At 46.4% G+C, this 14181-nt stretch overlaps 1 protein-coding gene across 5 annotated transcripts; it reads right to left on the minus strand.

Moving 5' to 3' along the window:
• Positions 1 to 3738: 3738 nt before the first annotated feature.
• Positions 3739 to 5677, minus strand: LOC124699639. 5 transcript variants are annotated; one of them, XR_007001464.1, is made up of 5 exons: positions 5604 to 5677; positions 5216 to 5316; positions 5044 to 5126; positions 4743 to 4909; positions 3739 to 4200 (listed from the first exon to the last, which is right to left on the minus strand). XR_007001464.1 is itself a non-coding variant. In XM_047231910.1 (4 exons), the coding sequence occupies exons 1-4, from the start codon at positions 5216 to 5218 to the stop codon at positions 4003 to 4005; spliced, it is 375 nt and encodes a 124-aa protein (XP_047087866.1). In that variant the 5' UTR covers positions 5219 to 5671; the 3' UTR covers positions 3739 to 4002. The 5 variants fall into 5 exon arrangements, 1 of the variants encoding a protein (XP_047087866.1); XR_007001461.1 differs by having other exon boundaries at positions 5216 to 5663; XR_007001463.1 differs by having other exon boundaries at positions 4743 to 4945; positions 5216 to 5663.
• Positions 5678 to 14181: the final 8504 nt, after the last annotated feature.

Raw genomic sequence — 14181 nt, forward strand, 5'->3', positions numbered from 1 at the left:
TTTTGTCCAGTACCAAAATTTATTTTGTCGCATACAAAAGTTACTCACCAAAGTTGCTTTTTTAAAAAAACTTTGATCAAAACATATGCAATTGCGATCTTATTTTAGAGATCTCGTCGCGAAGATTCCAGAACTGCAAAAAAATCATAATTTCGACAAACGGTTTGTAAGTTAGAGTTGTTTTGAAAGATCCCGTAATATTCAGCTAGCCTACCCAAGTTTTAATATTTTTTTGGCTCACGTTGGTATGGGCTGAGCGTGTTTGGGAAGAGAAACGATCGCGCCGCTTGTTTTTCCGGCTCGTCAACCAAGCTTGCCAGAACGAAATCACGCAATTGCCGCAATCCTATGAGGGTTTCGTTCTAGTTAATTTCTGGCTAGCCTAGGTCAAGGTCGCTTTCCTGGGACGCCGCCAATGCCACAGCCGACGACCACCATGGATTCCCTCAAGGACGACAACGTCGAGGATATCCTGCTCCGCCTCCCTTCATGGGCGGCCCTCGGGCACGCCGTGTGCGCCTCCCACCGGTTCCGTCACATCGCATCCACTCCCGAGTTCCTCCGCCGCTTCCGCGCACGCCACGCCTCGTCATCGCCCCGCAGCCTCCTCGGCGTCTTTGCCCACAGGACAGCACCACTCAGCCTTCCCGTGTTCAGCCTGGTAAGCCCAGCCCGGTCCGACCCTGGCCTCGTCGCCGTCGCGCGCTCTGGCGATTTCCTTCTCGCCGGCCTCGAGGACGACCCAACGTGGCGCATCCACGACTGCCGCAACGGCCGCCTCCTCCTCTCCAAAGGCGGATCCACTGGCGGATCCCTAACAGTCTATGACCCCATGTCCCTACGTCGCATCGACATAAGCCGCCCACGAGAACGCCCCCCCTTTCTGAACAGCTACATCTCCGGAACCAACTGCTTGATCGACGACGGCGATGCTCCCTTCCGCATCTTTACATTGCAGGTAGGCGATGGCCACAGATTTCGAGCTGTCGAGTACGACTCTAGAGTGCAGAAGTGGCAATTTCACCCATGGGCACCGGATACCATCACGCCGCCTCCGGCGTACCTGACCATGTACGCCGCCGGACTCATATTCTGGAACCACGACGACTCCACCGGTACTTTATCTCTCATGCTCGATACCCGCACCAAGGAGTTCTCCATGCTCCCCCTACCGCCAACCATTGCCACGGGGTCCTGGAGAGTGTCAAGGTACTCCATCGGAGAAACCGAGGATGGCAACTGCTGCCTCGTGTGCGTAACCAACCACCTGCTGCAAGTGTGGCTACTCAAGGAGAACCTCGATGGCGGCTGTAAGTGGGAGTTCGAGAAGGAGAAGCCATTGATCGAGCTGCTTGCTGGAGATTCCCATAACCTGCATCACGTCGGTAAGGTGGTCGCCGGACTAGTCATTGTTTGGTCGCCGGGCCAAATCACCTGCCACTATTACCATTATGCCATTGACCTAAAGAACCTCAGCCTCAAGGCCAAGCTTTCCCATTTGGATGTAACAACGGTTTATCCTTTCCAACTACCATGGCCACCTGCTGGCTTGACTCCTGCCAAGCGACACATGCTTCAGATAGGTTCTCCCAAAGGTATGTATGTGCGAATTCCGAGTTCGGATTTCAACTCACTATCTGTTTAGATCGGCTTGCTAAGAACTATGTTTAGCATATATGTGCAAACATTCAACTAGCGTGGTCAAGATAGGATTTGCAGTTAACCCGAATTACAACTAGTTCTGTTAGATTGGCAGTATCTTGTATATATATGTGGGTTCTTCCATTATGTAAGAAAATAGCGTTACTGCTTCCTGAGTCCTTACATTGGGGTTGACTTACTACTAGCTCCAGGTCAAAAAAAAAAAAAATACTACTAGCAGTTAGCACCAGCTGCAACGACAATATTTGTTAAGATATTTGGAATCGATCTTCTGGCAGTGGATAGAATTGTGCACATACAACTAACATATGTCTGTCTTTACAAACATTGCAGATACAGGAAAGAAACAAAAACTTCTTCCACGACCAGCTAGTGGTTATCCTGGCCCAAAAAGTGAAGTAGCATGAAGCATAATGTAAGAGGAGCACAAATATCAAATATAATGTACTTGGATATCGCTTGTGGCAATACTATCTATTATATGGGAAACAGAAATCATTAAAATGCAATGTTTGAAATAGCCGGCTACAGGATATAGCCGCGGCCTCACAAAACATCTATAACCCGGCTATAGCCTGGCTATTTAAAGACTTTAACGTCTTTTAGCGGGCTAATGCAGTTAGCCGCACCATGCGGCAAATGCTATAGCGGGCTATAGCTCGGCTATAGCCGGCTATTTTAAACTATGTTAAAATGCCTTCATTAGCATTTGTTATGCATATATGCACACTAGAATGTCCACGAAATCTACCTGATGCCCTGGGATTTTCTGTAGCAGTGGAGGGATCATATGAGATTTGAATAGCATATCCCATGCAAAAAAATTATATACTATGTGTGTATCTTGTGATCTTGTCTGTAGAAAGCAAATAAATCATATCGGCATGGTGAGCATGCAAGCTATAGCATATATGCTACTAGCTTGATGGCAGTGGCCATGAAAAGTGAACCGTCGAGAGATACTTTGGAACATTCTCTTGTGTTCCATATGGGTACTATTGATAGATTCGCCACATTACTTGTTACATTTACATCGAAGATGTAGCAAATTGGTCAGTGATCTTCTATTGTTCATTCCACCAAGCTAATTTGTTCTTACTCTTTCGCTGACGTTAATTGCATGCACGCCTGAAAAAGTTGAGGACAACAAGTGATGTTTTCTAAAAGCATCTCTAAGAGAGCCTGTAAATCACGTCGGAACCGTATTTTTCCGTCGATTTACGGGTTCGGGTCGAAAGTGGCGCAGAACAAAGACTGAACTCGTTGCCCGGCCCGAAAAACTTTTTCAGGGGCCCGAAAAATTTCACACTCGATCTCTATTAATACAGAGCGACGGGCGGTTTATAGGCCCAAAACTGAACGGATTTCTCACCACTCCTCCAGCATCGCCGTCCGTACAATCGCCTCCAGCCGGCGATTTCTAGCTCCTTTGCTAAAATTATGCGACCCCGATCAAGCTCGTGGCTGAAGACAAGACGTGCGGCGGGCGGACACAGCAAGCTATAGCGCGGCGTGGTGGCAGGCAGCCTGCGCATCGCGGTGGCATGCGCCGCGGGCACGGCCAAGCAGGAGCAGCTAGCGCGCGGGCGTGGCCAAGCAGGAGCAGCTAGCAGCTGCATGCGCGGCCAAGAGCAGCAACGCGATAGCAGCAGGCATCAATCTTGAGCAATCACGGCCAAGCCGTGTAGCAGCAATCATGGCCAAGCCGTAGCAGCAATTACGGCCGCGTCCGGCCGTGTCCGGCCACTACCAGAAACCGGACTTTTCCCCACGGCTCAGAACCTACAGGAAGTTGGCAAAAACCGTCAGGGTAATAATTACTGTCGGTTGACCCACAGGAAAATTCCACCAGGATAAATCCGACAGGGAAAAAAGAATTGCCTGACGGTTGGCTGACAGGAATTATTTTCCTGAGGGTTGTTCCTGTCGGTGGCTCCCAGGAAAATTTATGTTTGTCAGATTTAGCAATTTCATTTTTTTTCTTCTTCAGGTAACCGACAGGAAAAGCCACCAGGAAGTTATTGTGAGCATAATCCATATTCTGCAGTACAAAATTAATTATTCACTAAATACACATTTAAGCCAATGACCCACTTCATATCCAGTACATAGCGTCTATAAGTATAACAATACAGTAAAAGTTGTTGCTTGACATGTACAGACTTGCCCAAAAGCAAGTAATAACAATGGCACAGATACATGGCACCCCCACTCTAGTTTGTATCCACACATTGCACATGGTAATGCAATGTAACAACAAAATACATGAACTTCTAATTCATACAGGTTCACGATCAGGAGCATTATCTACCAAAAAAGATCTAAAATACCATAAGAGTGTTAATTGTTTGAAGTGCAAATACACTTCTGAGATACTCCTCTAGAAGCACAGTTATTATCACCATCACGATTGTAGCAAAAGTTGTTCCTTTCAGCACCACCAATGTTCTTGCAATTTCTACCTCCATTGTTGCCATGGCCAACAAGGTCATCCATAGTAGCATCCTCCAAGCTATCATGTGATGAATCTGTGTTCCCCTGTCATGTGCATACACTGGTAAGCAAAACTGAAATAACTATCAAGTTGCACACACAATTAGTAGGCATCTGCAAAAAGGCATCTGCGAGAAGAAAGCATATTTATCAAGATTATATAGCACACCATTATTTTCCATTTATAACTGTATTGTAATAAATCATACTTATCCTAAATATATTCTACTATGTAGAATACTTTTCACAATTGAAGAACTAAAAAATATGTAAAAACACATTATGACAAAGATGATAGTACATATATATATATATATATCCCTGCATTGCTGCTATTAAATTAATGTCAAAAAATAAAATTGCTCCTATGCCACCAACGTGAGAGCTTTGAGGTATGGTTACAACACAATGCATATAATTACTAGTATTTGAGTTAGGAGGCAATCACAAAATTAATTGCATGCGAGTACACATCCATTAAGTACACATGCACGATGCCTGTACATGCATGGTCCGGGTAGTGTAAGAAGACACAAGCTAAAGTTTAGAGAGCTCCAAACAATATTAGAAAGTATTGAGAATCATACGTGCTTAAAATTCTTGTTTCACCCAGTCAACACTTGTAACACTTTCATGTATAAGATAATGATCTTCCCAATCTAATGTGGCCTCAACCAGACCCAGGTATTCTCGCTTGAGAATGACTCCCAACTGTGTACCATCAGTGCCATCACAGTTGGTCTTTTGGGAGTTGCTACAAGAGGATGGCACCAGAAAAGATTACACCAGACTACTCATATTGGAAGCTCAATCAATAATTATTTGGATCACAAGATAATCACCATATCAAGACAAGCACCTACTGCCAAAGTGTGAGAGGCACCTTACCGTTCTGCCTTGCGCTTGAATGCAATCAAGGAGTATAATTCCTTCCTTTCTGCACGAAAATTTCTGAAGATGCAAAATAGCAGCTACAAGAGGATGGCACCATTATTCAAACACTACTGATATTTCCAGATAAAGAGACATGACTAGCTTGCTTCTAAAACTAAACGCTTACCATCAAAATTATTTGTCAAGGAAGGCAAGATGCAGAAATTGTATCAATGGGCTGCAGGTTCCACAATAGCTTGGGACAGCACGGCAGATTCGAGTTAGATCCTACCACATGCAGCACATCAAGAATGGAAAAAAGAATTAATATTTAGCATATCCAATATCCTTCAAATGTACAGAACTATTACACACTAATCTATGTTCAGATCAGTTAAATAGCAAACTAAGCATTACACACTTGCACACAGTTCGTAATTAAACTAACTTCAGAATACTCTCAGTTCAGATAAATGAAATAGCAAATTATGTAGTACACTAAACAAAGTTCATAACTAAATCTGATTTGTAGAAGTACACTTAAACAAACTTCACAATACTCTGATTGGTAGCACCTAAAACTCAGCTAGTGGCCTAGAAATGAAGAGGAGGCCGTCGCTGCTCTCAAGGTCGACGGAAGGAGAGGCAGGCTGACAGGTCGGGGTTGAAGTTGAAGAGGTAGCACGAGATGTGGCGAACTGAGGTGGCGGTCGGAGAAGGGAACAGGGGAGGGGGAGGCGCTCGCACATAGAAGTTGTGCTTCCAAGTGGCGGCGGTGGAGTTCAGGGAAGTGATGTGGGCGGCGCTTGCGAACTGAGGTAGGGGCAGGCGATGGCGGTGTAGGTCGGAGGAGAAGGGAGGTGGCTGCACCAGCAGACAGAGGTAGGGGAGGCGGCGGTGGAGGTCTGAGATTGAAATTGGGCGCCGACGTGGATGAATCCGCAGGCCGGTGATGGTGGAGGTCGGTGGAGATAGCCGGTGGCGGTGGAGATCTAAGGAGGAAGGCGGTGGAACAAGGAGGCGGCACAGGAGGGCGGCGGGCCGGCGGCCAGCCACGGCGGAAGGAAGGATGAGGGCGGCGGCGGTATGTGCGTAAGATTGGAGAAGACGAGGGAGTGGGGAATTTTCCCGGCGAGGGTGCCTTATCTGCTCTATTTCTTTTCCCGTGGGCCAGCACAGATAGGAAAAAAGAAGACATCGCGCGAATCCTCCGGAATTGGCGCGGAGACTGAAATATTTCAGCGCGAACTTGAGTTTCGTGGGCATCCTGCGGCGGGCTAGATCTAAATATTTTCCTGTAGGCTGATGGGACACAGGAAAATGTCTTACCCCGACGAGCATGGTAAACCCACAGCAAAATACATCATTTTCCTGGCGTCGTAAATAAAACCGCCAGGATTATTTATATTCCTGGGGGCTGCTTCGGGCCTCACAGAAAAATAGGCGGCCGAGAGGAAAAAGGCAGTTTCTGGTAGTGGGCTGCGCCGCCCGGACCTTGCCTATACGCGACCATTCTCGTCTGACCCCCAAATTCGCGGTTGCAGCCGGGGTGCGGCCGCCGGCCTGTGCGGGAAAATCTAGGCAGCGATGTAGATAGTTCTTAGGAAGAAGATGATGATTTTAGAATATTCTGTTTTACAGTTTTGGCTTACGGGCTATGTTCTGCGCCTGCCATTTTACGACCCGAATACACGATTTTGGTGAACTGAACTCGCATTTTTCAGTTCGTGTTTTTCGGCTCTGTTAGAGATGCTCTAAGGTATTTGGGCATGCGCGCTTGGAGCGCATCTCAGAACTAGAAATGAACGACTTGCTAGATAAAAAATCAGATCACAACTCGATCGATTAACATTGACCGGCTGACGTTCTCTCAGGCCGGCTCTCAGCAATACCCACTGCTGTGATAATACGTACTAACTCAGATCGGAAAAGGAAGTTAACAGGTGTATTGCAGATCGATCCTGCAATTCCAGAAGCCTCACATAGATCATCGTGGAAACATATCCACCTACCTACAACTACATGATTATTATCTGTTTGGCCATTCATCATTGTGAAAGAAGGGTGAGGGAAAGAATACCGACTCTTTGAATAAAGTCATGTTCTATGACCATCTTGAGATTTGACACCGTCTAGTCAGGCATATCTTTTGGACGGCCTTGGTGGTGAGGGGGCACTAGTAGAAAAAGAGGCTTCCGTCCAGCCTCATTAGTCGCCAAAATATAGGAACCGCGACTAATGGGGTCTTTAGTCGCGGTTCGGGAGGCGAACCGCGACTAAAGACCTGGGCCCAGCGCGCTCGGTGGCCAGCTGGTGGACGGGGGGAGCTTCAGTCGCGGTTGGCCAGGCCAACCGCGATTAAAGGTCCTCAGGCCTGGCCCGAAAGCCTTTAGTCGCGGTTGGCCAGGCCAACCGGGACTAAAGGCCCATCCCTATAAAAGAACCTCAGCTCACTGCACTTAGCCATTTGGTGTCACTTCTCTTCACAAACTTCACAAGGGGGTGTTAGGTTTGCTTTTGGTTCCTCTTATGCACACAAGGTGTTTGATGAAATGCCCAAGAGCATGAAACAAACATGATATGAAGTGTCCGAGTCACATTTGAGCTTCCTCATTTATTTTTTCCTCCTCGATCGTGGTTAGCAACTTGAACCTTTAATGTGTCATTGATAAAATATGCATGTGTGTAGTTTATTGTTTAATTTCTATTGTTTGTAGCTAGTTAGTTTAACAAATATATGATGGTTAATTATATATTTTATATTATAATAGTGCAGATGAATCGATAATGGATGTACGGTAACCGACTCTCCGGCGAGTTCATTACGGGTTTGAAAGATTTCCTCGTAGTGGCTAATGCGAACAAGCAGGGGGGTTTTGTTATCTGTCCATGTGTTGCCTGTAAGAATCAGAACGGTTACTCTTCCTCAAGAGACGTTCACCTACACCTGCTTCGGCAGGGTTTTCATGCCAAGCTATAATTGGTGGACCAAGCATGGAGAAAGAGGGGTTATAATGGAAGAAGGTGAAGAAGGGGATGATTTCATCGATGACAACTATCTTGATCATTTTGGTGATACTTTCATGGAGGATGCTGAAGGTGGGAAAGGTGAAGGGGAAGGTGAAGAAGAGGCACGTGATGAGCCCGCTGATGATCTTGGTCGGACCATTGTTGATGCACGGAGAGGCTGCGAAACTGAAAAGGAGAGGAAGAATTTGGATCGCATGTTAGAGGATCACAAAAAGTCGCTGTACCCCGGATGCGATAATGGTCTGAAAAAGCTGGGCTGCACACTGGATTTGCTGAAATGGAAGGCACAGAAGGTCTATCTGACTGGGGATTTAAAAATTTGCTAAAAATGATGAAGAATATGTTTCCAAAGAATAACGAGTTGCCCGCCAGTACGTACGAAGCAAAGAAGGTTGTATGCCCTCTAGGTTTAGAGGTTCTAAAGAAACATGCATGCATTAATGACTGCATCCTCTACCGCGGTGAATACGAGAATTTAAATGAGGGAAATCCTCCATCCTAAAGGAGAACACTATTACGAGGACGTAGAACTGTGGATGAAGTAAATTATGTATGGAAACTTGTTCAAAATTGTATATGGTCATCCGATATTGAATATATGTTGTATATTCCTCTTGAATTTTCTTGGTACTAATTTCAAATTTGTTTGAAATTGTACATTCATATGCATGTATATAGTACCATAGAATATGTGTGCTGAAACTTCTTCACAATTAAAATAAAACACAAAATAAAAAATAAAAAATAAAACAATTACAAACTAAAAAGAAACCAGATTAGGGGGGGGGGGGGGCTAAAACCCTAAACCTGCGGAGGCCTTTAGTCGCGGTTGGCCAGGAGAACCGCGACTAAAGGTCCTCCGCCCCGACGGACTGCGGGCGGCCACGTGGACGTGCCTTTAGTCGCGGTTCGTAAGCAACCGCGACTAAAGGGGGGCCTTTAGTCACGCTTCATTAGTCCCGGTTGCGCAACCGCGACTAATGGCAGTTGCGAACCGGGACTAAAGCCCCTTTTTCTACCAGTGGGGAGGCGACTTTGCGATTAGTTCAGTGCACCTTCAAGATGGTGGTTTTTTTGGAGTGCACAACATAGTGGCCAGGCTCTCCGCCATGGAGGCGGCCACTCTAAGCGTCGGTATGCAATCATTCGTCCAACCTCCCTAGCGAAGGCCCTTGCTGGAGTCTCTTGCCGTTTGCTAGAGCTTTGCATCTTCCCACCACCAAGTGGTTCATTCCCGGCGGCATAAAGATGACCGGCGATGGCGTCTAACCTTGCGTGGACATGACCAAGGACTTATTGCGTTCTAGTTTCTGTTTCTAAAGTCCTTTATGTAAAAACCTGAATATTTGTATTTAAGAACTATTAGGGTCCTGCTTGTAAATTGCACCACCAGCCCATGAGTTAATGCAGCTATCATGGTCATTCGACACCCCTGTCCCTGATATAAAAAATATATTTCGATACATCTGTATCTAGATAAAGTTAAATTAATTAATTTGTATCAGAAAAAGTATATAAGAATGATGTGGGTTACTGAGAGGTGGCAGTGCATGCTATGGTAGTACCCGCTTACCCATCATGCAGGCCGAGAAATTTTTTTTGTGTGCAGATTATGTCATTCTCGGTTGCTTAAAAGAATATTTCACAAATGTTGTACTCCCTCCGTTCCTTTCTATAGTGCCTATAGATTTTTGGCATTTGTTTCTGAATATAAGGTTGTAGCTTAGATTTTTTTCAATTACCCCCTCCCCATTCAGCTCCCAAATCGTTCAGCTCCCAAATTTGTTATGGTAAGTTAGTAAGATATGGATTTCCCAAAATTTACGTTGATCTCAAATCGTTTAGCTAGGGGTCTTATGTACAAAATACTCTTGCGCTAATTTCCGTGCTAAAAAACTATAGGCACTATAGAATGGAATAGAGGGAGTAAAAGTTATTAGGATAGCACTTCCGGCAAGCGAATACCTTGTTGAGTGTGGATAGCTAGCTGATTTTTCGATAAGGAGCGCTTTATTACTAAAAAAGTTTTAAGCATTACACCCAGTCTCTGCACAATCATGATGCACACAGCCGTTCAGAAGTCTAGCATCAGTCCTCATGGGATACAAAAAATGATATAAAAAGCCAACTACTATGACGCTTCAATCCTCCGACTATGCAGCCACCCATGTTGGGAAATAAACTCTGGTCGTGTTCTCCAATCGTGTAGATACCTCCATAAAGAGATCGCGATCCTCCAAATGCTAAAGTGGCGACCATGAACGGAGCAAAGCCGTACACCGGTAGATGCAAGTGATTATTGACGGTGAGAGCAGATGATATATCGTAAACGCGTGCACCACCATGGAAGTCGATGACAATTTGTAAGGACAAGGCTTCATCAAGATAATTGTAAGAGTTCGAGATGACTCTCAGTCCTAACCGTATAGGGATTCAGGATACATGAGTAGCAGATATCTACGAGGCTTTCCGAGCAGCGGAGCATCAGTTTAAGCGGTGCTCCCTTGAGACGGCGAGACACTTGCTTTTTGAATGCCGTTACTCCAAGAGGATCTGGTCCGCGGCGGCATCTTGGCTCTCCTGCCCGGACTTGCTGCTTAGCATGGGCTCCGGTCGCCCTAAGGTAGTGGACTACTGGAAGGCCTTGGCCAGGTCGCCTCTTCGTCTCCCAAAGGTCTGAAGACGGCTATCATGCTCATCACCTGGAAAATCTGGAAGGAAAGAAATGAGAGAGTCTTCAACAAAAATTCCTCTCTACCGGCGGTGGTCATGCACAAGATAAGAGAAGTAGCAAAAGACTGGATTTTAGCAGGAGCAAAAAACCTGGCGGATTTTGTTGGCAGATCTGTTGTTAGCTTTTTTTTCTTTTTTTCCCCTTGGGATGGCCTAAGCCATCCCCACCTTGTTCTTGTTTCTTCTTTGCCTCGTATAAAAAAAAATCAGTTTAACCGAAATTTTGCAAGGCGTAGAATGAAACAAAGGTGATAGATCATCTTCAGACAAAAAGCCAAAACGTAAAGCCATATGCATCAGTGTATTGGAAATAACAGTCACAATATCCAGGAGATCTCTTTCACTCGACATCTACCTTTACACGTCCACACGCCGGCACAACTTGCCGCCACAGCCACACAACGGCAAGCAAACAGCGCAAAGGCAGAGGCCGGAGTAGCGCGTTCTTTTGTTGGCTCGATGCATGGTTTTGTTGGCTCGATGCATGGTTGACGTGTCAGCCTCTCACGGTGGAGTGTTTTGTTCCCAAAGACGTAGCAGTCGGCTATGCATCAATCGATGTATATGTCTTTCATAGGCGTGCCTAGTCTCAGTCTACTGAGCATTATCTTAGAGCTCAGTAGACTGATGTATTCAGCTTCTTCACCGTATTCGGCAATGCCCCGCTGCCACCGCCGGTCTAACTATTGACCTTCCCGTTCGCGCCCAACACGCTGCCGCGAAGTCTCGCCGTCCCACCCTGTCGAAGCTACTCCTGCATCAATCCACTGTCGCCCCGGCCATCCCTCAGAGCCATGCTCCCTTCTTCTCCGGTGCCGGCGTCCCGCACCCGCACCCCTAACCCTAAGTTTCATCCCTGTTGTTGCTGTCTTCGGTGTGGCTAGCAGCACCGTCACCGGCTTAGTCTCAAGTCTCAGAGGACGTTCCTCCGCCTCCTCCCCCCGTCGTAGAGTCGTTGACAGGAAGAAGAGACGATGGAAGATAAGGATAAAACGATGTACGAACCTTGGCGCGATTCACTCACTAGTGGAGAAGAGGCCTTTGGTCCCAAGCTTTAGTCCCAGTGCTGAACCAAACCGGGACCAATGGGGGGCATTGGTCCCGGTTCGTTTGGCCCAGGACGACCCCACCCGCTGGAGCCTGTCCGGTAGTGGCCTTTGGTCCCGGTTTGTACTACAAACCGGGACTAAAGGGTCCACCGCAGGGCGCGGCAGGCCGTGTCAGTCGTGGGGAACCCTTTAGTCCAGGTTTGTAATACAAACCGGGTCCAAAGGCCCCGCCTCTGGCTATATAACCTTGCCCCTGCCCAAGTGTGAGCCACACTTGGCCATTTTTTCACTTTCTTCACAAGAGGGGTGTATTGCTCTCCTCTCTTCTTCACATGCACAAGAGGTGTTCGATGAAATGCTTAAGAGGATTTGCCACTTGAGTTTACACAAATCAAGCCACACTTAACTTGCTTTTTTCTTCTTCATCGAGGTTAACAACTTTATCCTTTTCATCTGCAATTGATAATATATACATCGTGATGTTCTGTAATGGTTTTGATCAGCTTAATTATATCATGCAGATGAATCGGCAATGGATGTACATTGACCGACGGTTTGACGAGTTCACTGCGGGCCTGGATAATTTTATGGCTGTGGCGGAGGCAAACAAACATGGTGGCTTCATGTATTGTCCATGTGTGGACTGCAATAATACCGTAAATTACGCTCACTCGAGTCTCATTCACAGCCACCTTCTGCGATCCGGTTTCATGCCCGATTACTATTGTTGGACCAAGCACGGAGAAAGAGGGGTTATGATGGAAGACAATGACGAAGAGGAAGAGGATGATGACGGTTATCCCAATTTCCCTGAATACGATGATACTGCAGAAGGCAATGAAAACAATGAAGTAGAAGATCAAGAGGCACCAGATGAGCATGCTGATGATGATCTTGGCCGGGCCATTGCTGATGCAAGGAGAGAATGTGAAACTGAAAAGGAAAGGTTGGCCTTCGACAAGATGATAGAAGATCACAACAAATTGTTATACCCAACTTGCGAAGATGGCCATAAAAAGCTAGGCAGCACACTGAAATTGTTGCAATGGAAGGTAGAGAACGGTGTCACTGACTCAGGATTTGGAAAGTTGCTGACAATAATTAAGAGGAAGCTTCCAAGGGGTAACGAATTGCCCGCCAGTACGTACGAAGCGAAGAAGATTGTCTGCCCTCTAGGATTAGATGTGCAAAAGATACATGCATGCATTAATGACCGCATCCTCTACCGCGATGAGTACGAGAATTTGGATGCATGTCCGAGTGTGCACTGCATTGCGGTATAAGATCAGACGAGATGACCCTGGTGATGTTGAGGGCGAGCGCCCCGAGAAGAGGGTTCCTGCCAAGGTTATGTGGTATGCTCCTATAATACCACGGTTGAAACGCTTGTTCGTAAATAAAGAGCATGCTATGTTGTTGCGATGGCACAAAGAAGACCGTAAGAAAGACGTGATGTTGAGGCACCTCGCCGATGGCTCCCAATGGAGAAAAATCGATAGAGAGTTCCCAAACTTTGCACAGATGCAAGGAACTTACGGTTTGGTCTAAGTACGGATGGCATGAATCCTTTTGGAGAGCAGAGCTGCAGCCATAGCACCCGGCATGTGACTCTTTGTATATATAACCTTCCTCCTTGGTTGTGCATGAAGCGGAAGTTCATTATGATGCCAGTGCTCATACAAGGCCCGAAGCAACCCGGGAACGACATTGATGTGTACCTGAAGCCATTAGTTGAAGAACTTCTACAGCTGTGGTCCCTAGCAGGTGTACGTGTGTGGGACGAGCACAAGCAGGAGGAATTTAACCTAAGAGCGCTGCTTTTCGTAACCATCAATGACTGGCCTGCTCTTGGTAACATTTCAGGACAGTCAAACAAGGGATACAATGCATGCACGCACTGTTTACATGAGCTCGAAGGTGATTATTTGGAAAAATGTAAGAAGGTCATGTACCTGGGCATCGTCGATTTCTTAGGCTTACCCATCCCGTAAGAAAGAAAGGCAAGCATTACAACGGTGAGGCTGATCACCGGAGGAAGCCTCCCCATCGTGATGGTGTTGATATATTTGGTATGGTCAAGGATCTAGATGTAATATTTGGAAAGGGTCCTGGCGGACGGTCTGTTCCGAATGACGATGCCGGACACGCGCCCATGTGGAAGAAGAAATCTATATTTTGGGATCTACCCTATTGGGAAGTCTTAGAGGTCTGATGGCGTGTAACTCACACGTTCGTTGGGAACCCCAAGAGGAAGGTATGATGCGCACAGCAGCAAGGTTTCCCTCAGAAAGAAACCAAGGTTTATCGAACCAGGAGGAGCCAAGAAGCACGTTGAAGGTTG

This window comes from Lolium rigidum, chromosome 3 (genome assembly GCF_022539505.1).
Source record: "Lolium rigidum isolate FL_2022 chromosome 3, APGP_CSIRO_Lrig_0.1, whole genome shotgun sequence".
Taxonomy (NCBI): domain Eukaryota; kingdom Viridiplantae; phylum Streptophyta; class Magnoliopsida; order Poales; family Poaceae; genus Lolium; species Lolium rigidum.